Source organism: Fomitopsis serialis (genome assembly GCF_022376445.1).
Source record: "Fomitopsis serialis strain Sig1Antser10 chromosome Unknown B0H18scaffold_12, whole genome shotgun sequence".
Classification (NCBI taxonomy): Eukaryota; Fungi; Basidiomycota; class Agaricomycetes; order Polyporales; family Fomitopsidaceae; genus Fomitopsis; species Fomitopsis serialis.
Window position 1 is genome coordinate 1 of NW_025954972.1, and position 24,811 is coordinate 24,811.

At 53.4% G+C, this 24,811-nt stretch overlaps 6 protein-coding genes across 6 annotated transcripts; 3 read left to right on the plus strand and 3 right to left on the minus strand.

Moving 5' to 3' along the window:
- Window positions 1-200: 200 nt before the first annotated feature.
- On the minus strand, window positions 201-995 carry B0H18DRAFT_952483 (uncharacterized protein; the record flags this gene model as incomplete). The annotated part of the gene is made up of 4 exons (XM_048042110.1): window positions 201-341; window positions 376-487; window positions 643-743; window positions 798-995. 4 exons carry the CDS (start codon window positions 993-995, stop codon window positions 201-203), a joined length of 552 nt encoding a protein of 183 aa, XP_047896834.1.
- Window positions 996-11,893: 10,898 nt separating this feature from the next.
- Window positions 11,894-12,751, plus strand: B0H18DRAFT_1138835 (dynein light chain type 1-domain-containing protein; the record flags this gene model as incomplete). Its single annotated transcript, XM_048035615.1, has 3 exons — window positions 11,894-12,107; window positions 12,323-12,579; window positions 12,690-12,751. The coding sequence occupies exons 1-3, from the start codon at window positions 12,070-12,072 to the stop codon at window positions 12,749-12,751; spliced, it is 357 nt and encodes a 118-aa protein (XP_047896835.1). The 5' UTR covers window positions 11,894-12,069.
- A 558-nt stretch (window positions 12,752-13,309) lies between these two features.
- On the minus strand, window positions 13,310-15,041 carry B0H18DRAFT_988004 (uncharacterized protein). The gene is made up of 9 exons (XM_048044884.1): window positions 14,770-15,041; window positions 14,638-14,698; window positions 14,466-14,617; window positions 14,316-14,400; window positions 13,966-14,234; window positions 13,863-13,943; window positions 13,784-13,841; window positions 13,661-13,727; window positions 13,310-13,636 (listed from the first exon to the last, which is right to left on the minus strand). The coding sequence occupies exons 1-9, from the start codon at window positions 14,845-14,847 to the stop codon at window positions 13,489-13,491; spliced, it is 999 nt and encodes a 332-aa protein (XP_047896836.1). The 5' UTR covers window positions 14,848-15,041; the 3' UTR covers window positions 13,310-13,488.
- Window positions 15,042-16,623: 1,582 nt separating this feature from the next.
- On the plus strand, window positions 16,624-20,567 carry B0H18DRAFT_988007 (actin interacting protein 3-domain-containing protein). The gene is made up of 6 exons (XM_048044885.1): window positions 16,624-16,781; window positions 17,217-17,395; window positions 17,444-18,727; window positions 18,751-18,971; window positions 19,047-19,720; window positions 19,758-20,567. Exons 1-6 carry the CDS (start codon window positions 16,653-16,655, stop codon window positions 20,298-20,300), a joined length of 3,030 nt encoding a protein of 1,009 aa, XP_047896837.1. The 5' UTR covers window positions 16,624-16,652; the 3' UTR covers window positions 20,301-20,567.
- Window positions 20,568-20,793: 226 nt separating this feature from the next.
- On the minus strand, window positions 20,794-22,022 carry B0H18DRAFT_66779 (uncharacterized protein). The gene is made up of 6 exons (XM_048039052.1): window positions 21,599-22,022; window positions 21,423-21,483; window positions 21,310-21,374; window positions 21,204-21,248; window positions 21,039-21,146; window positions 20,794-20,955 (listed from the first exon to the last, which is right to left on the minus strand). Exons 1-5 carry the CDS (start codon window positions 21,791-21,793, stop codon window positions 21,078-21,080), a joined length of 435 nt encoding a protein of 144 aa, XP_047896838.1. The 5' UTR covers window positions 21,794-22,022; the 3' UTR covers window positions 20,794-20,955; window positions 21,039-21,077.
- Window positions 22,023-23,840: 1,818 nt separating this feature from the next.
- Window positions 23,841-24,371, plus strand: B0H18DRAFT_66712 (uncharacterized protein). The gene has a single exon (XM_048039047.1). It carries the CDS (start codon window positions 23,896-23,898, stop codon window positions 24,226-24,228), a length of 333 nt encoding a protein of 110 aa, XP_047896839.1. The 5' UTR covers window positions 23,841-23,895; the 3' UTR covers window positions 24,229-24,371.
- Window positions 24,372-24,811: the final 440 nt, after the last annotated feature.

A 24,811-nucleotide genomic window follows, 5' to 3' on the forward strand; every position in this document is an offset into this window, starting at 1 on the left:
TAGAGTCCAACTTCTGTATCATCGACTCTTCCGACGTTTCTCCATGCCGTGCCTTCGCATCGTTTCGCGACAAATGCCTTGCCAGTTCATCGTCCGCGGTGAGCTTGTCTGAATGTGGTTTACAGGCTGCTGAGTGCTGTGTCGCCCGTGAAATGTAATGATACTACGAATATCGTATAACCGAACTCCCACCACTGCACCTAGCCATATCCTCTCAAGTTCCACTGCTCTCCCTCCCTGCTCCTCTCACTCGCGACACTCCTAACGGAGTCTTGATTCCCATCCTCCGACTCTGCTTCGTCGTCCGACTTGGCTGAAGCGTCCTCGAGCGCCGCAAGTTCCTCTCCCACATATTGTAGAGATCGTTGGCCATACGGTGACGATGCTGTCCGCCAATGCAACGACGTTAACGGGCCTCTGTATCGTCTCCTTGAAGCGCAGCTCTGGGAGACGATCCCCGAGCAGTTCATCTCCGACAGGGGCAGGGCTGTGTAGTAAGTGGTCCTTGTCCACAGCGAATAAGAGGTGCGAGTCGCTCTGGAAGCCGTGTGCGTGCCGCTTAGTAACATTCTCCTTTAGGCGGAATAGCGCCCCTCGTCAAGCGGGCGATTGTTGTATTTCCCAAACTGTGGTGAAATGGACTTCCTGTCGATGATGTTGAACTTCATCGTTCCGAGAAACGCGTCCTGCGCCCGACGATCGAGCTCAAGGAGCTTTGCAGGGCTGACTTCCGACCATTGGTTCTTTAGAGGCCATATGATAAGTTTTCGGAGTTCAAGCATGAGCCAAGCACGCACCGTCACCGAATCCCAAATATCGGCGTCCTCCTTTGACATGATCCTCTCATCCGTATTCTCACTTTCCCCCTTGGCTCCCGCTGGAGACACCATGTCTGGGACGTCTACTGAGCGAGCGTCTTCTGAGGAAACACCTTTCGCCTTCTTCGGCTTTCCATCCTTGCCCGCGGTCTTCGGCTTCGGCTTCGCAGACGACATACTGGCTACTAGGGTTTTTGATTGAAGCAGGTCTCTGGATAACAAGCCAGTGCACAAAGTTGTGTCGGGCTGCGAATAACGTGTCACTGTCGGACTATGGGCGTGCAGAAATGCGTCGGGCGAGGGGTAGCGCGTTACCGTCGGACTAAGGTGGCGACGGTTGTCGGACACTGAGCAGCTCTTAGTGTTCTAGACGCCCGCGCTGAACCAGCTCGACTCATATCTGGTCTTACTTTACACTCAATCATTATGCACAGACGTTAGTCCGGGCCTCGGAGACAGGACTGGTACCAGACCCAAATTTTGATTGGTTCAGCGAGAATACGATGATGTCAATGTTTCAGTGCAAATCAAATCTCTCTAATGCCTAGCATTCATTGGTGAATATACTATGATCATCCGAGATTCACGGGGATCTGTCGTGCGATCGAGAAGCCGCCCACATGCCGAAGCTAATCACTCGTTATCACAAGCGAATGTCGCTTCGAGATACGATGTTGCGCAACCGAGCGAAACGAATACGAAGCATCAGGGACTGGGCCCACCTAGCACCGCTGTGTGCACACAGCGCGACATGCAAATGTAGGTATCGTCTGCGATTGATAGCATGCTCATGTACCCCCATGCGTCATTTCCAATGCGCCACCCAAAGCACTGGCATGGGCAGGAGACAATACCTACAGCGGTCTGCGACATATTCCGTCTAAACAATAGACTGCGGTATCATTCGTTGCTATGGGACACGATATATGTAGCCCATGGAACCATTGTTATTGTTTGTTCTCAGAAAGGTAGACTTGGAGCGCGAACAGATTTGAGCAACACTGCACAGTAAGCACTCCAGAATCACATAACAAGATGTTGCTATTATAGCGCAGCTCTAATAGCTTGGTAGGTACAAAGGCTTGGTAACAGAACCGTGGATGTCGAGCTTTAGTATTTTCCAGATAGACCATACGAGCGACACAGCTATTCACGTGAATAAGCAACGACTCCTGTGCGACTAGTGTTGTACAAGCTAATGTTGTCGTAGAAAAAGAGTTCAATGCGTGGATGATCCCCCATGACGATTGGTCCGATCCAGGTTTGACCAATGGACAAGCTTGGAAGGGCATCCGCGAGTCCACCGTTTGGAGGTTGGAAATCGATTAAGAAATCAGACTGCTGTTCGTTCAGGGGAGCTCCCTTAGCGCTACCAGTTAGTCAATCTATTTCCGAGGCTACATTGTGAAGGGATGTGAATGAGCTCACTTGCTCTGTAGGAATAGACGGGTATATGTCCATGTCCTTATACACACCCCTGGGTCGGTGAACAGAGTCGCATGCAAGATGTATCACAAAAACCTGAGCACTCACGCATCAGAATTGACATACAGGTCGTTCGGCGCCTCATTTATGTTGCTCGATGCTGGCATGGTCGGTTCGTCGGAGACGCTACGTCGCGACAAACCAACGATAAGCATATATGTCGTGCCAATTAGGATGCATTGTGAGCTGACTGACCTCCCCTGGTACAACTCTGCCATTGCATGGGCATACCCTTGTCGTCAAACAAAAGATGGTATAAGAGTCAATGGTGGTCGCATATGGAAAATCAAGGAGCATGTGTTTGTGCTGGACCCTAAAGGGGAAAATATGATCCACTAGGTAGACTAGAGCTGGTATCATGTCGGAATCGACCCCAACGTGCACCCTGGTACATGTATCCAAGCACACCTACCGCATGGCTTCTATCATTCTGTGTGATACCTGATGGAGGTGTTCTGTGTCACGAGCAAATTGCCATGACTTTGACGCACGTCTCCCACAATTTGCCTAGTGCAGGCAAGTCGATTCATACCTCTGTATCCGTCACATAGTGTGTCTCTCGCCTACATGCGAAGTGGCAGATATTGCAGTTCCAATGAATCTACTACGATGTATCATATTTCATTCTCAGATCACGCGTCCCTACCCCGTGCGAGGACCACAGAAAATCCATGAAACATGATGTGATACCATAGAATGGGCAAGACTCCGGAGGGGTTACATGATCGGTTAGATAATGACAAGCATACGTTCGTTGTCGGATAATCCCGACTCTACGATCATTCCCTCGACGTGCTACACAACGACCTCTGCAACGACATTGTCTCAGTCGCTCAGTTCATAACCCATGGCGTGATCGTAATCAATGTCGACATCTTTGTAAAGTATGTCAGTGTCTGGGGCTATCGGCATACATGGTGTGTGTGTCAGAACTTACCGCTATCATCGTCTTGAACCTGCAGTTGTACAGGTCTATTGGTAATCAGTGTAACGAGGTCTGTAGGGTCGCGAACGTCTGACAAGCGTTTAACACGATGATGTACTGCCCACGCGTACATTTAAACACAACGCACCAACAATACGATCATTCACTAAAATGACACAAGTCAGTGCGAATGAGAAAAAATCGAGGTGACGACATACATATCCAGCGGAGAGCCATCGGAGCAAATGCTCTACGATGTGCAGCAGGGCTAGCCATGGACGAGACGACACGCGGCCGTATTCTGTAATACTCGAACAGAAACCACCGAATGTTGTGTGCGTCGTGAGGGATTAAGGGATCGACAGTGATCCATTGGAATAAGGCGAGGAGAAGAACAGGAAAGTTCTGCTCCTGTCCAGAACGCCTCAGTGACCGAAGCCAAGGTGGAGTCTGTATGAGTACAGTGAATGGTGCGATGCTATATCTCGACAGCTTTGGTTGCTTACCAGGACGTGACAGCGAATTAACAGTTCAAAGTTCCTCCAGGTGAGCGGGCTGTTGTATGCTGCCCAAAGCGTGCGTTCAAGGCGATTGAAAACCTCTGTGTTCCACTCATCCGGAGCAGGAGCAAGATCACTGAACAGGTTCCTATCTTCCAGGATCTCATGACGTTGGCGTGTACCTTCGGCTCCCATGGGCGACAAATGGAATACGTGGTTACGTAGGTCGCTAATGGAGGATTGGCCCACCATTGAAGGGGTTCGTCGGAGGGTGATGGAAGCAAAAGATGAAGGGAGGTAGGCCGTGCGCAGGTGTCGTAGTCCAGGGATAAAACGGAGAACGATGTCGGAAGTTATACTATTAGTAGACTTAGCAGCTGGCGCAGAGAGCGACAGATTTTCCATCGCATGCCTGCGCCCCAATTGGCGTATCTCTCATACTCATCGGCGATCAAACCATCCCGGGCCGAACGCGTCGTCCATCAGAACGTGGAACTTTGGAAGGCTCAGTTGCACATCGCAACGTTCCGTGGACCCAAGCGCTGGAGCCGATATTTGCCCGATCATTGCATGAATACATTGTGCACACCTACTGGATAAGCGGCGTTGACAGATAATTGAATGCACTCATCATCAAGCCTAAGGTTCACATGATACTGGCTCCACGTCGATAACTGTCGAGTTCTGCGACATTGCAAGCCAACGTCGATAACAGCTCGCGACAGAGGGAATATTGGCCTCCTGACGCATCGTCTGCGATCGATGTATCCAAATAACACTGGTGCAACTGTGTATGCCAGCCCCTCACCAGCGTGAACATGATTCTTCATAGTGTTTTCTCAAGGCATTATGCTGTACCTAGCGTGATATTGACGACCTAAATCGTAGCCACCGCATCAGCGAGCGAGCCATACACAAGCAATAGACACCCCCTTTGTATTCGCCATATGTTGCTCCACATCTACCCGTGCTTGACAACCCTGTGGCACAACTGCATTATCGAAGGAATGTTTCATGCGGCATGCTCCATTACTCCCACCTTCGACTGCACACGGTAGGGCCTAAGTACCATGTCTGTATGTATATATTGACGCGACGTTATCTACGGCGCACCCTTCCCTGGGTTCAGTTAGATTAGCCGTCGCGTTATGTCGTAGATACGTACCTAATACTCGCAACTGCGTGCGAACCGCGGCGAATTGAGTGGAGGATACGGCGACGTCGGAATCGAGTATTCTCGCCTGCCCCCCGGTAACGGCCTGCTTCCACTGCGCGACGGTAAAGAATTGGCCAAGATCGGAAACCCAGACATGACTTGCGACGGCTCCGAACGAGTCGTTCTGTCGCAGAGGGAGTCGGAAGGGAATGGTGTAACTGTGGCCGGGAACCGCAATGTCGGGGCGGCCCCAATCAACTGCGCGCCAGGCGGTTGCGTCGCACTACCTAAAATCTTGTATGACGTGGAGATGTAATTAGACAGACAACTCACAAGTTTCAGATTGAGACTGCTTGTGAGAGGAGCGACCCAAAAACCTGCAATATGTCCCGACTTTAACACGTCGATTTTGCTGACCACTGCAGGTCGCCATTTGCGTGTATTTGCTCCGTGGTAGGCCGCCGAGAACTTGTTGTCGGTAGGCCGAATCCAGACAAGGCAGCGCGGTATGCGGGGCGACATGAGGGTGGATGAGGTACGATGAGACGTGGTCGTCCGACAGTCGGAGACGGTCGACAAACTGTGACCTACTGATTGTATCAAAAGGTCCAGGTAAGAGGGAATTTCAGGCAGCGTAAAAGCAAAGGTTATGTTACCTGAGAGTGTTTGAAGACCCGTTGGCAGATTTGAGTGGTATGCGACACTGTATGACTGTCGCAGGAATAGCGCGACAACACACATTTGTCGTGGTTTGCTCCCGACGTTTGCACTGTTCTCAATGCTATATGAGGATTGTTGGTATTCTCTTTGAGTATGTGAATCAATATCCATTTATCTCAACTACGACAACAAACTGGTCCGTGTCGGTTGGTGTCGCTGTAATGTACGCACACGAATGTCGTAGGCCACTCCCGACAGGCACAGTGTCTCCCGCTAACTAACCTAACTAATCTAAGTACCAGCACAAGTGTCGTAGGCAACTCCCGACATGGACAGTGTCTCCCGCTAGCAACGCTCCGTACATTGCCAATGGGTGATAGAAACCTTTGAACACACATAGTGCACCAGCTTCCGACGCAACCCGACCCTAGTCTACGACTCAGGCCTCTATGTCGATTCAAGAGAGTATAAACAGTAATCCTACGCAATGAAGTGAGCGTACTCGTAATCTAAATGACAATACGTTAAACACGACCAAGTATCACTTAGATATTGACAGTGTTGAGAGCAAACCGTCGCAACAGTCAGACATAGTGGCTCAAATAATAGCTGTCGCGTGAATCACATCAATCGCTGAATCATCACCAATTGGTATGTGCTATTTAAGCCCGTCGCCAAGGGCAACAAGCATCACCCGGCGAACTCGGACACTCGCAAGAGCTCCTACATCGCGGCTTCACAAACGTAATGGAAACGAGCGCTACGATCATTCGGACACACCTCGTAGCGTCACCATTAAACTCGGCTGCCCTCACACATCTAGCCGCCCCATGAAAATGTCGAGGTCCATCAAGTTTGACCGCTTAGGAGGCTGTCCTGAGTCGGACGCGACACCGCCCACAGGCCGCATGATCAATGAAGATATCATCGTGTACTGCTTGGACACGACTGGTTGTTGTTTGCAAATCCTGTTCATTGTTTCAGGAGGGCATAGCCCTATGTAGACTCCAAGTAGCTGCTATGTATGTACTCGAGGGGGCTTGCGTTGTGTGTGTCTAGCGATATATTGGTTCGGTACAACTCCGTAGAGGTAATTTCATTGGGTGGGATGGGTTGTCATTGGTGCTAATATGCATATAAAGTAGGGTTATTATTGTGTCTTGCAGTGTCTATGTACAGTTTGTGGGTGGTACGTCTGGAATAAAATCAACTGAAGTGAGACATGTGTATATTGGGAGTATCAGGAATGCGCGCGTGAGAGGCGGTCGATAGTCGCCGTCTTCAGTAGCTGGTAAGGAGGGATGATTTGTGATGATTCACGGGTGCGCTCATCCTGTAGAGGGCGGTACTAATCGTAAGTAGTCTAGTAGCAGCTTGAATCGTAACACGGTCAATGAGAAGATCAAAAGGAAAGAGAATCGCATGTGTGGACGCGACTGAGGACCAGATCTGCATCAACAGCGTCGACTGTCGGAAGTCTGTGTCGACGGAAGGCACCAAGAGCTGTCACATGCAAAGTGCTGCCACAGCTAGCCAGATGGTGACTCTAGTAGATTATTGTTGGAGTCACGTCAAATGTTGTAGCATCTGCAATTTGATACACGCCATGGGCTGAACCCATGGCGTGTATCAAATTGCAGATGCTACAACATTTGACGTGACTCCAACAATAATCTACTAGAGTCACCATCTGGCTAGCTGTGGCGGCACGGCTTCTGCATGGACCCTCTGCAGATGGAGCAGACTGTCAACATCGACAGATACCAGCGCTTAAAGACGGTGTGACATTTGTTTTCTTGAAGCATCAATTGATCCTGTCTCTATAAATAGTTCGTAAATTGCGTGCAGAACATTACAACAGATCGGATGTATCCGACTGTCGTGTCGTGTCACTCCACGTGGTACAGATGGTACATGAACACGAATAAGACCAAATTTTGAATGTTGCGGCGCCTTTTTGCGGCGACACAATGAAACGTCATCATTCTGTCGGTGGATGTCAAACAGGACTTGGTCGTGCATGCATCGTTCACGGACAATGTCGTCCACGCCTGTGGACTGTCGTGTCGTGTCGCCCGACCCATCGTCTGTAGACGGTCCGTGCATGCATCGTTCACGGACAATGTCGTCCACGCCTGTGGACTGTCGTGTCGTGTCGCCCGACCCATCGTCTGTAGACGGTCCGTGCATGCATCGTTCACGGACGATGTCGTCCACGCCTGTGGACTGTCGTGTCGTGTCGCCCGACCCATCGTCTGTAGACGATCCGTGCATGCATCGTTCACGGACGATGTCGTCCACGCCTGTGGACTGTCGTGTCGTGTCGCCCGACCCATCGTCTGTAGACGATCCGTGCATGCATCGTTCACGGACGATGTCGTCCACGCCTGTGGACTGTCGTGTCGTGTCGCCCGACCCTGCATCGTTTGTAGATGATGCGTGCATCCATCATCGTTCACGGACGGTGCTGATCGTGCGACCAATGTGTCGCGTCGGCGCGCATCGTCCAGAGACGATATTTCTGCTGCTTCTTCTGCGATATTGTAGCTGTACTGCATCGATTGACAACGATACAGTCTACCCTCATTGAATCTGCTACTTAGTTGCATGTCTGACTATCCCAGGGGTACAAATCACAGTTTCCTTGCCTCCATTGACGGTTAGTCTGACGCTAATCCTATCCTTACCACCCTTTCAGAACAGCATATAATCGCTGGATTTAGCAGGATGACGTCAGTACGATCTGGAACGGTCTACACCGGGGCCGGTGCGCTCCAGATAAGAAGTCCATCACGGACATCAAGGTATTTGCAAGATGCGATGTGTCACTACGCCCAATCCGGGTTGTTTTGGTACTGTACAGGTAAACGTGACTAAACATAACCAAAGGGATCTGACGAGGCATATAAGCCGAAAGGTCCGCCGTAGAGGACCCCCTCAGCGGCCTTATCCTTTTGGCTCTACCCCCCACTCGTCACAAAACGCGGCTTCGCCGCGTTCGTTTTTGTGTCAATCACCTAACCCTGCCCCTACATGGCGGATGGGTCACATGCACAGGTATCATGTGTGACTTCTGGATTTAGATAGATGATGTCACTGTGTTCTGGAGTGGTTCCAGCCGGGATCCGGCTCGCTCCAGAAAAGAAGTCCATCACGGACATTGCAGCATTTGCAAGATGGGATGTGTCACCCTGCCCAAATTGGGCCTGTTGTGGTACTGTACAGGTAAACATGACTAAACAATACCAAAGGGACCTGAAGAGGCTATAAGCTGACAGGGTCAGTGCTTAGGATTCCTCATCCCCTCTTGTCCCTTGCCTTAAACCACCATCTTCACAAACCATCACTTCACAGTGTTGTTCTGTGTGTGAAGAAGCCATCTAAGGTCTGTTCATTCCTCTCACTAGTCCTTCTCTGCCACTGGCTCAATTACCCTTCCAAAAATCTGTTATCTCAGCACTCCCAACTTCCAATCACCACTATCCACAATTCCAAGTCCTCTCAGCTATGTCGCTGGCTCACATGGTTCAACTTGCTCATGCCACTTTGCCAATTGTGAGTATAGTTTATTCTTGTCTGTGGCTTGTTGCACTCAACTCTTGTAGGGAGTGTTCCTACAGAGATTCATGTCTCATGATGGAACTACACTCCTGTTGCCTCTCACTCATGGCATCCATGGAATCATCCCAGCTCTCACAAATATGGCCATTCAGTGGCATGCTATTGAGACTGTGATCCTGTGGCAGTTGGATACCTCCTATGCAAACTTGGATAGGTTTTACCAGCTACTCTCACGTTGCAGTCATATCAAAAGCTTTAACCTCTGGGTTTGTGATATGGCTGCAGCTGATGGAGTCATGACTGAGCTGTCTGAGCCTTGGACTGAACAAGAAGATCAGTTCCCTTGGCCACAGCTACAAAGTGCCACCTTTTGTTGGTATGGAGCTAGAGAGGAGTTCCTAGAGGCTTTTGCCAGCTGGTGCATGTGCCTAGACACATACCAGTCTCCTACCTACATAGGTGTGAGGGAACTTAACAATCCTCAATTCATGGTGAGCTGTTCATTGTGTCTGTATAGTGCTCAGTATGTTGACTATATTCTTTGGAACAGCTGTCTGAAATGGATGGGATCTTAGAGGCATTGGATCATATCAGGGTGCCTACAAGAGTGCTCTTGATTGACCAAGACATCCCACACCCTGTTGTGGTTAATTCTAGAAGGATCAGGGGAGCTGTGACCCATATGGCCATTATAATCCACAACCAGATACTGGCTTTGGACCACAATACTCTTGTGCTCAAAATATGTGTACCATGGTCTTGGCTGATTACCACTCTTATTTTGGAATCATTGACTAGTCTCTGTAACTAGTAATAGAGGGCTTTGCTTATACCGTTGTTTCCCTATGACTGGCTGACTGGCTGTTACTGTAATATGGCCATCATCTCTTTTCAAATGTATTGAAGTGTGCATGTGTAATCAAATGAATCTGACTATTATGCTCCTTTTTGATGATCCATCTGAATTTGATGCATACAGGCCATGCTACTGCTAGGATGGCTATGTACAATGCCAATCTCATTCATCCATTACTAATCTACTGTGAATCCTTACTTACACCGTGATTGTCCACCAAACCTCACCAGACTCATTTACTTACACATTGTAGGGACAGATGAACTGCTGTTTATATGCTGTTAAATTGCATTGACTGACTCAATCATGTGCTACCACTAGGTATACTACTACTGATCTGTACTCAAGCCATTGCTAGTCACTGCTGGAACTACTCCTAATCATTTCTGAGGCTGGTATTCATCCTTTGCTTTTAATCCACTAACACTATATTCTAAGCTGTTGTTTGCTCCTACATAGGGTGCATCAGCAACAGATGGCCAGAACACTGACTGTCTTATTGGATTTTTTGGCATAGTGGCTGGTCAACCCTAGTATTGGCATATTCTGTATTGTCGCGACAGTATAAAATATGTTGACACTCACTGTACCATCTTCATTATCACTCTCACTCTCACTCACTCCATTCTGAGTGCCTCTTCCTTCTCTTTAGCCTGCTTGCTGTGTTTCTCAGTCTAAGTGAGAAAAAAAAATCATTAAGTACTTTTCATGGTGTCGACGACAGTATGAAAAGTACACCTATAATGTCAACCTGAGGTTGGTCAATGATCCATCTGTGGCAAGCACAGGCAAAGCATCAGCCCACAGTTTCTGTATTGTCAATGACATTACAAAATGATGCCTTTATTACTGGTGCTTAGGTTGGCTTAATGTGCAAGTCAATGAACTGGTCAGTGGCATGGTGTGAGCTACCATAAAGGCAATGCACTAGATTGGACATATCACCATCAAGTCAAGGAAATCCGACCTGAGTGCATCACATTCATGTAGGTATAAGTAGACAACAACATCTGATATGAACACAATAAGCAACAACAGTATCAATAGTTGTATAAGTAGCAAGCAGAAAGGAGTTAGCGGGCACATCAGCAAATGAATGTGTGGGTGTACAAGACAACAGCAGCATGAACTCCTACTCAAAGAGCTGGATACAGGCATGGACTACACAACATACAATACAACACAAAACAAAACCCTCGCGCCTGCAAGCCTCACCGTGTACGAAGAATGAAGAGTCCGTACAGTGTCTTGTGTAGTATGCAACAGGGCGGCGACGGCGGCATGAAGGGCATTACGACGGGCGATGTTAGCATATCCAGGGTCCGAGAATGTCCATCCAAGAGGAGAGCACGAGCGGGACGGTCTAGCCGAGAACGTCAGGAAGCGGAGAGGGAGCGTGTATGAGCGTGAATGACCGCCTGCAAGGGTAATGATATGTTAGCACACGTCGAAGAGGGAGAGAAACGATAAGAGACGAACGGCTGGGCGCATGAATAACGTAGTAGCATTGGCTACATACCGAACTCACCTTTAATGAATCGCATTAGCAGATTACAGCGGCGACGAGTACGAGGGCAGACACAAGCCCATTGAATAGTCTATCGTAGTCAGTCGTCAGCTGCATGCCGGACTGCACTCACTCGTTTGCGAGGTGTACATCCTCCGTCGTCCAGCCTCTGGCACCCCGCCGCCTAATGTGATTCGCCGCGTCCTCATCTCTGGACGATCAGAGTCCAAACTCGTTTGTCGGTCGGGGACCCGGGCTGGCGCATGTAGTCCGCGACTTGGGTACACAGATCGCCTCGCAATCGGTAGCGATACCGGTGTCCCTGCACCACCAGCTAGTCACTCAGTCAGAGCGAGTCGTTGGTCGCGTGCATCCACTACTCGTCTTCGCAGTACACCCCTCCGGCGTCCGGCCTCTGACACCACCGCGTCCTCGGCTCCGGACGATCTAGTATGCAATTTCAGTAATTAAGTAGCATGGTACGCCGCGTCTAGTCTTCTGCTAGCCAGGCTCGGTCAGAACATGAGCGGAGGGCGTCCGTCCATCGCATGTGCCCTTGCGCCCGGCAGCGACCCACGCCGCGAAATGGCGATCGTGAACGATGTTTGCGAAGCCTCGTGAGAGGGCCGATATGAACTGGTACGTGACGAGGCATGTCGGAAAGACGCAGTCGAGCGGTCACATGGGCCCGTCTCACGCCGAGCCTCAAGCAGGGCATGGTCTTGCAGGCGATCGCGAGTTATCCTCGCCCAAGTCTCGCGACACGCACACCATCTCTCTTAAAGCCGCTGCGCTCGCTCCACTCACCCAGTGACCCTATACGATTCTACTACGCCCTCACAATGGCCGAGAAGCTCGACGCCCACATCATCCACAGACAGCGGCTCTGGCCCCAGAGACGCCGCCAACGGTGGGCCCAAAGCCATCATCAAGAACGTCGATATGAGCGAAGACATGCAGCAGGAGTCGGTCGACATCGCGTCCGCCGCCCTCGAAAAGTACAATATCGAGAAGGACATCGCTGCCCAGATCAAGAAAGAGTTCGACCGCCGCCATGGACCTACCTGGCACGTTGTCGTCGGCAAGAACTTTGGCAGCTACGTGACCCATGGTACGCTCTTCTCTCCCGCACTCGCCAGTCGTGTCGACCGCGTCAGGACGAGTTCACGCGCTGTTCCCCGCACTTCACCCGCACGATCGTCGCTGACGCGTGCCTCGTAGAAACCAAGCACTTCATCTACTTCTACATCGGCACCCTCGCCATCCTCATCTGGAAGTCATAAATCGCCATCTCACTCATTGAAGCGATGATCGTCATGCTCATGCGCGACAGCCGCCTGGCTTATCGTATTGGGGCTGGGAAGGATGGGCGAGGGGCGGGAGGATAGGATTGAAGGGTCACCGCGGTGTGCAGACATCAAATTGCATCTCACAGACGGACTGGGTCCTCATCTGGCACTTGGCTGTAACGTTCTGTTGTTTTCTTGCTCTAGTTTATCGCAATTCGCTCTCAATGGTGTTCATTGCCTCTCGTGCACCCTCTGAGCGGCTCTGCGGTCTCATAGCCTCCCCATCCTTGCATAGGCTCACTTCTGAGCGCGTTTGGGAGGCTCTCGCGCGATCCAGAGCACTTTACGCAAGGTCACGGCAATGTGGATACGGCGCAGTCATCGTGATGTATGTTCATGCTTCCAAACTTCCGTAACGACAGGGATAGATTGTTACAACTAGTGGTACATGATACAAATCTATGTCTAACGAACCTACATGAGTCTACACGTATGTATTACCGGGGATACAATACACCGTCGTCGCATCATCATCAATCGTTCAGTCGTGACCCCAGTTCGCTCACGAGCTCCTCTCTACAATCTGGATGATCACTCGCCCCACGCACCTCTCGGTCTCCTTCTCATAATGCCACGTTGAGTTCGCTCGTGTCCTTGCTGGTGGGCGTGCCCCAAAACTCCACCACGCGCTTCCGACCGGCGCGCTGCTCGCGATCGCGTTAGGTCCGTCTTCACGAACCGTGGAGCGGCTTGCCTTCATGAGCCGCGCCTCGAGGGTCTTCTGCTTGCGGGAGAGCTCGAGCGGAGGTGAGCGGCGAACCAGCGCTGTAGGAAACGGGCACACGGAACTTGAATTGCTCGCCCGTGCGCGCGAGCATCCTGGCACGATGGGGATCTTGCCACTCGCATCGAGCCGCATCATGTCCGTGCTGCGAGGACTCGACGGAGAAGGTCCCAGTGGGAGAATTGCCTGAAGAAACAACACACGCGTCAGCCGCACGATCCCAAGGAGAGAAATGAACGCACCGATAGACCCACTTGCCGCACTCTGCGTGTCGTCGCCGAGCGCATGCACGTAGTGCACCTCGTGTTGAGTCGTCTGCACTTTGTCGTTGACAGGAGCCCTCTTCTCCATGCCTGCAGCACCTCGGATGATCTTAGCCATCTGGCTCGCCACACGCTTCGTCTTCGCACCTCCGCAGCCGCACCGAGCACAGGCGAGTCCAGGTCGACGGCGACGGAAGCTTAGGCACGGGGACACGACTCGCACTCGTGAAGGGCACCAAGCGCGGGCGATTCATGTCCGGAGTCTTCTGACCGTCAGCGGAGGCAGCCGAATAACCTGAACGCACACTCGTCGCACGCGCGGCGGTATGCACGACAGCTTCGACCTCGTGTGTGCGGATGGAGCCATTGCTTGTGGAAGATGACCGAATCGACGGAGCTGCGCTTGCATTATCGCGAGTTGAGTAGTTGACTTCGTCGCCTTAGGCTTGGGAGGAGCGAAGTCCGCACGGCGCTCGGGATAGACCGTCCACCAGTCGAGCTCGACGGCGACCCCGCGATGCTCGAATCCCGCTCGGTGCATAGTGGCTCAGGTTCATGTCCTCGAACGGTATCGGCGCCGGGTGACTCGCCACAGGCTGCAGCGTCGCAGGGAGGATGTCGCGTTCGGCGGCATCGTGAAGGGCAAACCGTCGATGTTGACCGGTACACCCATCCTCGCACTCACTCGGTGATCCGTCGTGGCCACGAGCGTCGGCTTGCCGATGACGAGCCTCCGCGGACGCTTGCCAAGGGATCGCTTGTACTTGTCGCTGACGATGCGCGCCGTCGAACGGATCTTGCCCATGAACTCGCCTTGCGCATGACACCAGGACTCTGCGGGAGGCGCGGGCTAGCCAAGGAACTGAGCAGCGACCGTGGGTGAGAGAGAACGCGCTGGAGAGCAACACCAAACCCAGAGGGACCAGCAGGAGACGGTGAGTCAAGTCCATCCTTCTCAGGTCGACGTGCTGGGCCTCGATGTCGCGCTGCGGTCCTTCTGTGACCTTACCGTCGACCTCGATGCCGATGCCGTACCAGCGCATCTCCTCTGCCGTATACGCCTTGGTGCCTTCCGTACCAGTGAGCGCCGTGTCCTGTACGTGCGCGCATCGGCGGAACGCTGCAAGTGCGAACGCGAAGCCGATGAAGGTACTGACGACGCCAAAGCCATCTTGAGGCCGAGCAGCAGCTTTGCTTCGCCGCCTCACTGAGGCCGCCCGTCGTCTGGTGGTTGTAGTCCGCGTTGAGAGCGAGATCGGTAGGGAGGCGTGAGACGTCGAGTGCGTGACGTGTGAGTAGGCCGTGAAGGTCACCGAGATGTGTGCGTACTCTGCGCGGCGTCAGAGGAATGTTACCAGTGAGAGACGCATGTGAGGAGTCAAAGGAGAGGTAGCCCGCCGCAGAGTAGGATCAAAAGCCGCAGAGATGTTCACGTCGCCTTGAGTAGGTGCCCCGAGCTCAGTGCTGTTGGAGAAAACTGCGCAAGTTGAAGTCAAGCGAGTGATCCGGCAATACGAGGATAGGCTGCAGGGTCGCCGTCGTGAAGAATGAAGGGACAACAGCCAGGCTAACGTTCGCGCTGATGGATTGGTTCACGTTCGCAGTGATGGTCACGGGCACCGTCGGGTTCTCGAGGTCGTTGTCGCCGTCGGAGTCATCTGGGGCTTGTCCGCTCAGAGTCCGTGTCGTCGGGTCATAGTGCAGCCAAGCCTTGTACGCCGAGGTATCGATATCGAGGCTAGAGATGTCCGAGGGCTGTATCGGTTGACCGTCGAGCAAGACGCCAGAGAAGTCATCCGGCGAAGTGAGACTGAAGTTGAACGGGGCATTGGCGGTGATGTTGATCGTCGGGAGCGAAGACGTCGACATAGACACCTCGTGAGCAGCTACCACGATGTCGAAGGTGACAGAGCCTGCGGAGTAGCCCTCTTGGTCAGAAGCGTGCAGAGCCAGAGAGACAGACGTCGGCTGAGCAGATTCTGCCATCTTCGGAGTGACACCATTGAACGTGAGGCCTTTGGGTTGAACTCGAGCCATCCGGGGAGCGGCGAGCCGTCAGTACGGAGAGCGTCGTAGAACAAGTCGCCACCAGCGTTAGTGAAGGTGTCATAGAGGAAGCCAATGCTGAAAGACCAAGACGGGGGATGCGCAGACCGGCCTATTCGTGGATTGAGGGCAGAGTTGTCCGAGAGGAGGAAGACGGAGGACAGAGACGGGTTGGTCGCGTAGAACTGCTGCTCGACGGGGATGTGCAGCTGTGGGGCTACGTACGACGTCACGCACAGGTCAAAGGACGAGCTGGCCGATCGTCGTTGCCTGGGTCTGTGGCAATGATGTGGATGCCGGGCGTGCCTTCATCCGTGGACGAGGGGGTGCCCTGCAGCGTGAGCGTCGCGTTGTCGAACGAGAGCCAGGCAGGGAGCGTCGACGAGCTGTACGCCAGAGACGCGTTACGGTCCGACACAAATGTGTCCCTAGAGAAAGACCAGCTGTAGGGCTCGTTGATGCGGGCGATGAGAGGGAGCTGGTCCTGCACAGGATATTGAACGGACACGGAGGAGGCGGAGGCGAAAGCAGCGAGGGACAAAAGAGTGACGAGCATAGTGATGGGAGGGGCGACCCACAGTCGGCCAGCGACGCGCATGGGCGAAGACGATGGGGACTAGGACGGGCTCGCTGGCCGGTGCGACGACGACGCGGTGGAAGACGACGAGCAGAGACTCAAGAGTCGAACATCGCTCAGGCGCCGCACGTGGCTGTGCTGACTAAGCTGCGTATTGTGCCCGTCGTCGATCAATGCGCTAGAGACAGTCTCCTCATCCTCCTCCCCGTCCTCCTTATCACCCCCATGTCCACCGCAAGAGCGTCCGCGGTCTCATCGCGCCGCGCAACCAATCAGTCAACCTCGTCCACGAATTCCAACGGCTCAAGCCGCAGTGAGCGCGGCGACCGCTCTGAACGAACTCGCACAGGTCCGGTAAGTACGTCCCTTGTCCTCTGAGCAACCTGCGCCGCGTCATGTGGCAATAATCCTTCTCGTGGAGCATCAAGCCTTCGCAGCATCTTTGGCCTGTGCTACGTAGAAGGAAGGAGGGTGGGCAACGCAGTGGTAGTAGAAGACGAGACGTTCGTTCTCGTTCAGCCCTTCAGCGAAATCCGTTCCTACCAACTATCGAGGACCACCTTCTGGCGGGTCGGCCCGTTGTGTCCTACTGAAGGGAGCATGGACGTGTCTTGTCATTGGACCCGGGCGTACAGAGGTGGTCTCCGCAGACTACTATCTCCGTTCCATTATCCACAAGATAGGCTTCCCGAGCTACGTACTTGCGTCCGGGTAACATCTCGATCGGAGCTGTACCGCCTGGTGCCCATTCGCTATTTCTCGATGCTGACTTCTTGGCACGATTTCCAGCCGGCAGTAGAGAGTGCAGTTACCCGCCTTCTGGTCTCCATCAAGCAACTCCTCGAATCCCTCACCAAGTGGAGCGCCAGCGAAGTGGATGAGAGCTTCATCAGCGATGTCTACGTCCGCCTGGGGAACGACTTCAATGGCGCGGTAGCAGCCTTCGCCATGTATAGAATTGAAATGACGTGAGTCACGACCTCTGACCCTCTGCCTTTGCTTACATTGTCAATAAGCGAGCTCATGGGGGTACCTGAAGCCCTGCGCGCGGTCCTTGAGACTTGTCTGTCAGAAGAGGCGACGAAGGAGACACTGGACCAGTATCTTCCGAAGGTGCGCGGCATCATCACCGACCTGCTCCAAGGCCTGCGGCAAAAGCAGTCCATGTATCGGCGAATCGTTTCGGACAGCCGGCATCGCTCGTCCGGGACGGATGGGGGAAGCGACAGAGATAGCAGGGCGTCGCGATCAGATCGGTCGTCGAGGAGGCAAGTAGAGCAAGCCGTTGCAAACGGAGAAGGGTCGGAGGGTTCGCGGTCGGGGGACATGCGCAGGAGTACGCCGGCAGCGAAGCGCAAAGATGTCCCTTCTATGCAAGCAGGAGCAGCGAATGAAGAAGTGCCTGCAGCTCGATCATCCACCCCAGTGCAAGCCTCCTCTCGCCCCCAAACACCAGTCCAACCCCGCCCTCAGCTCGCTGCTGTTCAGTCCTACTCTAGCCCTCGTGTGGCGCTCTCAGATGTCAGTGAACCGACCCCGTCGCGTGTACGTTCTGCATCCGCGATTCAATCATCGCAAACAAATGGCTTTCATGACCGCGACGCTACACCGCGACACCACTCACTACATGAAAGCCGTCACTCTGAAGATACCACGCCCATTCCGACACCTCCATTACCCCAACCTCAGGCTCGTCCACCATCGGGCGTGCCCGCGCACGTCAAGCGCTACTCGCTGACCGACCGACCCGTCACTTCACCAACCCCGCCACCTGCCGTCGTTGTTGATGAGCCGACTTCACCACCAATCGAGCAAACTTCGTCGCAGGCGGAGTCGCCCCAGATCAATGGCGATGGCGAACTTCCTTCTTCAGATTCGCAGACCCTCGCTGCCGAGCCTGGCGTCCAGACATCTCTGGCCGCGCTCCGGGACCGCACCACTCTCGAGCGGCGCGCGTCGAAGCGCTTCTCGTCGTACAATTTTGCGAAGATGGTCGGTGGAGGCTCGCTTCGCGAGCGACCATCCGGCTCTGGGAGTAGTACACCGAATCGACGTTCGTTGGCTGTCTCGAGCGCGCTCAGTCCCGGCGACCTAGCGGTACTCACAGAGGCTGAGGAAGACGGAGCTAACTCTGCCACCCCATCCCCCGTTCGACGGACAAGGAGCAAATCACGCCAGCCCCCGAGAAATCCGAGTCCTATCGCAGAGGAGGAGGAGGCGCCCCCTGTGCCAGCACTTCCGCCTAGAGAACCAACACCCCAAGCTCCACTAGACGTGCCATTCGCCTCAGCTGCCGCTGCGTCTCCGGATCCCGAACCCGCAGAGGATCGCCGAAGTTGCTGACGGTGTTCCTTCAGGTGGGACGGGAGGTCAAGAAGGCGACGTTTGAGCCGGGCATGACGCAGTCGAGTCTTAAGCTACTCTTCGTCGACAAGTTCTCGTACAACCCTGGCCAGGATAACTTCCCCGCGATCTATATCCGGGATCCTAGTAGTGGGGTGCAGTATGAGCTTGAGAACATGGACGAGATCAAAGACCGATGCTGTTGTCGCTCAACATCGAGCGTGAGTGGTGTGTACGACTTGTACACGGAATATCACTGATTCCAGTATCATTCAGCGCTGGACCAGATCAAGCAGCACATCGACCTGCAGATGGCTTCGCTCGCGCAAGAGATGAAGGATCTCCGGGCAGCCGTCTCCACGAACAGACGGGCGTCCATGCCACCACCTATGATCATCGCCCAGCCACTCGCTGAGAGCACCCCAGCAACCGCGCGGCCGAGTGATCACCAGTTCCGTAAGGTCGCTCGGCGACTGTCGCGCCTCCTACCCGACGACGTACCATTCTTCGAAGAAGAGTCAACGCCCATGGCACCGCAGATCACAGGCGCGTCGATCCAGCCACAAATGACTGGCGCATCTGTCACGTCCGAGTACACGAACCGTGTCGTCACCGATCTGAAGACGCAGTTCGACGAGGTGCAGAACCTGCGACGCGACCTCGGTATCATGCGGCAGCTGTACACCGAGTTCATGAAGCAGACGAAGGACTCTCTCGGTCAGCTCCGCACGCAGACACAGAACGTCCGCCAGCTTGCATCCAACAAGATCGGTGGCGCACGGCAGTACATCGACGACGGGAAGGCCAAACTCGACACTCGCAGTCAGACCGTGCTCACGAAGATGGAGGAGCTACAAGACACCGTCGAGAATATCAAGGACGACGTTATCAAGCGATCTGTCACGCCCAAGCCATGGGTGCTCAAGAACATCAAGGGCGACATGGAAGCGGTGCCACCGAGCTGCAGAACCTCAAGGAGCACATCAGACCGTGAAGCCGATGTGGAAGAAGACGTGGGAAGAGGAGCTGCAGAACATCGTCGAGGAGCAGCAATTCCTTCAACACCAAGAGGAGTTCCTCAGCGATCTCCTGGAGGACAACAAGGCCGTCATCGAAGTGTGGGGGCATGTCGAGAAGATCATTTCGCTGCGCGGAAATGCCTCGGCGAGAGCCAGTCGTTCGAAGGGCTTCAAGCCGCCACCGATGGACGCAGGCCATACCGGTCTCAGTACAGTCATGCTTGAGATCCGTGGTGCAGCTGCCGATCAGGAGCGACGGCTCAAGGCAATTGCAGCGACAGAGAAGGCGCGGGAGAAGGAGCTGGCCAGCCGGTCTGACGAGTTCCAGAATGAGCTGAGTGGTTTCGTGGATGGCAAGAAGCTCAAGAGGACGGGCGGTGCGGAGGAGGTGGAGAGGGTGCGACAACGAAGGAACGAGCAGACGTTGAAGGCCATGTTCACCGGCGGATCCACGGCATCTGCGAACGATTCCGGTATGAATTCGGTGCCTGCTTCGCCTCTCTCGCCGTGATGAACAGCGATGATACCCCTTCGTCTTCCTTTCCGATTAGTTGTACGCTTTTGCTCGCTTTCCGGTGCTCCAGACACTCATTTCGCTCTTAGTATGCCTCCCACAGCGGAGGAAACGGACTGTCGTCTATTCGATCCCTCAGTTGTATCTATCACTTCATCCATGAATCTGATAATTACGCTCATGCTTTCTTCGGCACCCTCCCTTGTGTGTAGAACTAGGTTAGATAATGATATCTAGTGTGTATCCCTTCGAATGCTCAGACTATTCTGAGGAGTTGGTTTGGCATATCACGGCTTCGCGGACAGCATAAGACAAGAACTCTGCCATGGCGGGTACTACCTCATCTAGACATCGGTGTAAGGCGATGCATTCAACCAAGCAGCGACTACGACGCACGAGCTCCTGGCATATCTACCCTTATTCACAGGTTTCGTTCACCAGCAACGTTACCTCAGACGACACAGTTCTGAGCACTCGGGGAACTGTTCAACATCTCCTTCCGTCTTCCACTTGTTTCGTATGCCTTGATGCCCGGTCTCGTACCCATCGTCTCTCGCCAGGCGGCAAGGCTGGGGTAGTCGGCGAGAAGGTTCGGGTTGAGACGCGCGAGGGCGTATAGGAGGTAGTATAGATGGAACTCGGCGAAGGACGGCTGATGCATGCAAGTTGTTGCCACGTTGGTATGTGAGGCGCACGTCAGAGGTACATATGCGCGATTGATAATAAGCGACGTACGTGCTCGTACACAAGTATCCCTCGAGCTTTCACTTTGTTTCAGTAGATGCTCCATTGCTTCATAACGATCGGCACATATTGCTTAGCAAACGCAGGTAGCAGGGTTGCCTGGGCCGATCGTGTCAGTACTACTCATATATCGATATGGATATATCATCGGCGTACCGCATCGGCACTATACACATTCCGGGAGTATGCAGAATGAAGGTCCTAATGGCATGCGAACGGGCATTCGTATTGTGGTTTCACGACGATTGACTTTGCCTCTCACCTCGCAAGCAGCCTGAAGCATGTCGACTATGGCGTCGTCTTTAAGGTTTCCGCTGCCGCCGTAACCTGAACAGTCATCAGTAAGGCTATGTCAGAACGCTCGGAATGGCGTACCCGTTGCCTTGGCAAGGTAGCGCAAGATGGCGTCTAGCTGGGCCAGATAGAACCCGTTCACCTAAGTAGGCATAGTCAGCAAGGTCTCTATGTCCAACTCTATAGCGTTTTCCATCCTAGTAATGAACCAATCCCGATGTCGTCTGAATCGACGTGAAAATAACGACCCGACATACCTTGAGCCTAGGCATTTGGTTGAACCGATACTCGTCGAGATCCCACTTCTTCGCGTGGAAATGCTCTTCGTCATTCTTCTCGACGTATGCAACCCCTGCGTCCTCGAGCAGCAGGCGGATCGGTTCTCCGCGACCGCATATCGAGAAGTACTGAAGTTCGATGTCGAGGAGTTCGACGATGGGTACCGTGGTCATCGCGACTTGACTCTGTGGAGGAAGTCGAAGTTGTTAGGAACGTTGAGTGCGGTGTTGCGTATATAACGCCAGCTATGTGACTCTGTCACTTATGAACCATGCCAACCGATCGCAGCCGGTGATCGCACGCCAATCATTAGTCTCACAGAGGCAAACCTAAACGCGACTTTGTTGAGTGGGGGGGCGGTCGTGGCCAATCATAGCCTTACGCATACGGACGCGGCTCTGCTGACAGCTGACAGTTCCTCAGGGCAGGCTCTTGGACTCAACATGAGTCAGAATTTCGGCTGGCACTGTTGGTCAGCCAGCGGTCCCGCAGGTTATTACCAGTAAGAGTACGTACAAGGGAGCTGATCAAGTGAAGCCGGAATAAATGGGCCCATCAACGAAGTTGGGTGTTCCATGATAGTAGGCGCGTAGCATGTTTCATTGAACGGCGGTGGACGACACTCACCAATGTGAATGTCAGACAGGCCAGGGTAGCCTCTGAACAACCCTCAACGCGCTGACAGTGTTACACACGAGCGCGTCGCCCAATACGAGAGCCAAGAGCGCGCAGGCTTGTCCGACAGTCATTCACTATAGCGGCCGGTATGCAGACTCGTGCTGCACGCAGCCGTATTGATGACTGGATAGAAACGAACGCCTCAGTCATACAGCCATCTGCAAGTAACCTAGATGAGTAACTGTTGAGCGATTGCTATGTCATGATTCGAATAAGCTTACATATAACGGTGAGGTGACCCGATAGACGACGGCATGCAGGGTTATTGAGGTCTGCCAGTAGCAGGTTGAGGTTGGCCGGCGGCTGGTCAGGATTCCACTGGACAAAGAAATTGCAATAGCCACGTATTTTGAACATCCGGAAAAGGGGCACGCGACGCCCATGCCCGAGCTCGAGATTGGCGATGCGTGCCTTCCGAGGTGACAGGAGGGCGGTGATGGGGGCAGCGTGGTACACGAGGACCTGGCAAAGAATCAACGGGAGACAGCGGCCAAGGGGAACGAGAGAGAGGACAAAGACTGGAGCGAGGACGCGAGGGGTCAGAGCGCTGCAGTGACGAATGTCAAACAAGAGACGACCTGAGACGTCGACGACCGCAAGAGACGATCGCACAGGCGCCCAAACTATGGCCACACAGCCAATCTAAAGTACACTGACCACTGCGCTTCGCTCAGGTCGCGCATTCTCTCTCCTCCCGTGTTTTCTCAATACTACTCACCTGTTTGCGCGTGGTTCTATCTACATAGGATAGCGCGAGATCCCATGTGGCTGTCTACGGTCACCTCACCGACTGCAAGATCGGACTCGGAGGGAACCTCGCGTGAGGCATACGAGCGAGAGCGTCTCGACCGGACAGACCAAAGCTTAGCCGATGCAGGCACTTCGGGTTGTGGGAGTTCTAGCAGCGCGCAGGGCAGCAGGATCTTCGCGGAACGTTACGCGGATGGGCGGAAACGACTCGAATCTGAGAGAGTGGAAGCGTACTAGGCAGGGAGTCACCGAAGCATCCCTCGCCGTTCAACGCTGAACGAATGCGACCCAGTAGGTACGGGCGTCGAGACTGTTCGCCTTGTTATGAAACGGCGAACCGGGGACTGAAGGTGCGACGTCGGAAGAAGACTTAATGAAGTTAATGGCGCAGCTGCTCGGGCACGCGGAATGGTCGGGCGGAATAACGGAACATACGACTCATACGATCGACAGTACGAGTGCTGCGCTAACACGAATACTTCCGAAACAACCTCAAGGAACTTCCGAGACAGCGATATATTGAGGGAGCTAGGAAGAGACGAGCACGCGCTTGGAGGGGCACGCGCACGAGAAGGCGCACTGGCAGTGCCCTCGCAGCTGATCGAGGGTAAGCATATCAAGTATGAAGTCTACAGCATACTACGACACGGAACGGACTACGATTCTACCAAAACCAGAGAATAATGTGATGTGCACCGGCGTCGTACAGTAACCGACTCTTTTGACCATGGCGACTTCACAGTACAAAGAAGGTTGGATATCTGCCCCTTCCCTCAGCTCTTCTCTTTCATACTACTTCGAGCTCATCCTCAAGCACGAGCACTGGTTGGTACGTCCCAGTGCGAAGATGTTTTCACGACGAGGCGCAAACCCTGGTCCTTGTGCTACAGCTCTGCTCCGACACCAAGAGACATCCATGCGCTATTTCACGATCGTTCTGCTCCCTATGAGCATCGCATCGCCGGTATTCGCCCTTCCGGTTTACTGGTGCGTGTTGAGAGTTCTCTGCCTCACCGATCGCAAGGCTAAGAGTTTGATACCATCCAGGAATGGACTGGCCTGCGGCGAGTTGCCTCAAGGCTCAAAGTGCACTCTTCGACATGACCTCGAAGCTCGGTACGATGCTGATGTATACGAGTCCCACACGGTGCCCAAGAGGAGACATCCTGATAACCTCTAGCTCCCGAAATCAAAACCGAAACCGCGCGTGAACTAGGTTAGATAATGATATCTAGTGTGTATCCCTTCGAATGCTCAGACTAGTCTGAGGAGTTTGTTTGGCATATCACGGCTTCCCGGACAGCATAAGACAAGAATCCTACCATGGCGGGTATTACCTCATCTAGACATCGGTGTAAGGCAATGCATTCGACCAGCAGCGACTACGACGCACGAACCCTTGACATCTACCCTTGTCAAGAATGACCTCCTCAGACGACACAGTTCTGACCATTCGGAGAATGGTTCAACATCTCCTTCCGTCTTCCACTTGTTTCGTATGCTTTGATGCCCGGTCTCGCACTCATCGTCTCGCGCCAGGCGGCAAGGCTGGGGTACTCGGCGAGAAGGTTCGGGTTGAGATGCGCGAGGGCGTATAGGAGGTAGTATAGATAGAATTCGGCGAAGGACGGCTGATGCATACAAGTTAGTGCCGACGTTGGTATGTGAAGCGCACGTCAGAGGTACCCATATACGCGATCGAAAATAAGCGACGTACGTGCTCGTATACAAAGTATCCACTGGAGCTTTACTTTGTTTCAGTA

Excerpts from the sequence above, each read along its gene's own strand:
- B0H18DRAFT_988004 (XM_048044884.1), bottom strand. The coding sequence starts at position 14,847 with ATGCGCTGGTACGGCATCGGCATCGAGGTCGACGGTAAGGTCACAGAA. Across the intron at positions 14,235-14,315 it reads CGGGATTCGAGCATCGCGGG|TCAACTACTCAACTCGCGAT; the intron begins GTCGCCGTCGAG and ends AAGGCGACGAAG. Across the intron at positions 13,728-13,783 it reads TGCGGCAAGTGGGTCTATCG|GCAATTCTCCCACTGGGACC; the intron begins GTGCGTTCATTT and ends TTGTTTCTTCAG.
- B0H18DRAFT_988007 (XM_048044885.1), top strand. The coding sequence starts at position 16,653 with ATGTCCACCGCAAGAGCGTCCGCGGTCTCATCGCGCCGCGCAACCAAT. Across the intron at positions 17,396-17,443 it reads ATGTATAGAATTGAAATGAC|CGAGCTCATGGGGGTACCTG; the intron begins GTGAGTCACGAC and ends ATTGTCAATAAG. Across the intron at positions 18,972-19,046 it reads CGAGATCAAAGACCGATGCT|CGCTGGACCAGATCAAGCAG; the intron begins GTTGTCGCTCAA and ends AGTATCATTCAG.
- B0H18DRAFT_66779 (XM_048039052.1), bottom strand. The coding sequence starts at position 21,793 with ATGACCACGGTACCCATCGTCGAACTCCTCGACATCGAACTTCAGTAC. Across the intron at positions 21,375-21,422 it reads CTACCTTGCCAAGGCAACGG|GTTACGGCGGCAGCGGAAAC; the intron begins GTACGCCATTCC and ends ATGACTGTTCAG. Across the intron at positions 21,147-21,203 it reads ATGTGTATAGTGCCGATGCG|GCAACCCTGCTACCTGCGTT; the intron begins GTACGCCGATGA and ends CGATCGGCCCAG.
- B0H18DRAFT_66712 (XM_048039047.1), top strand. The coding sequence starts at position 23,896 with ATGTTTTCACGACGAGGCGCAAACCCTGGTCCTTGTGCTACAGCTCTG.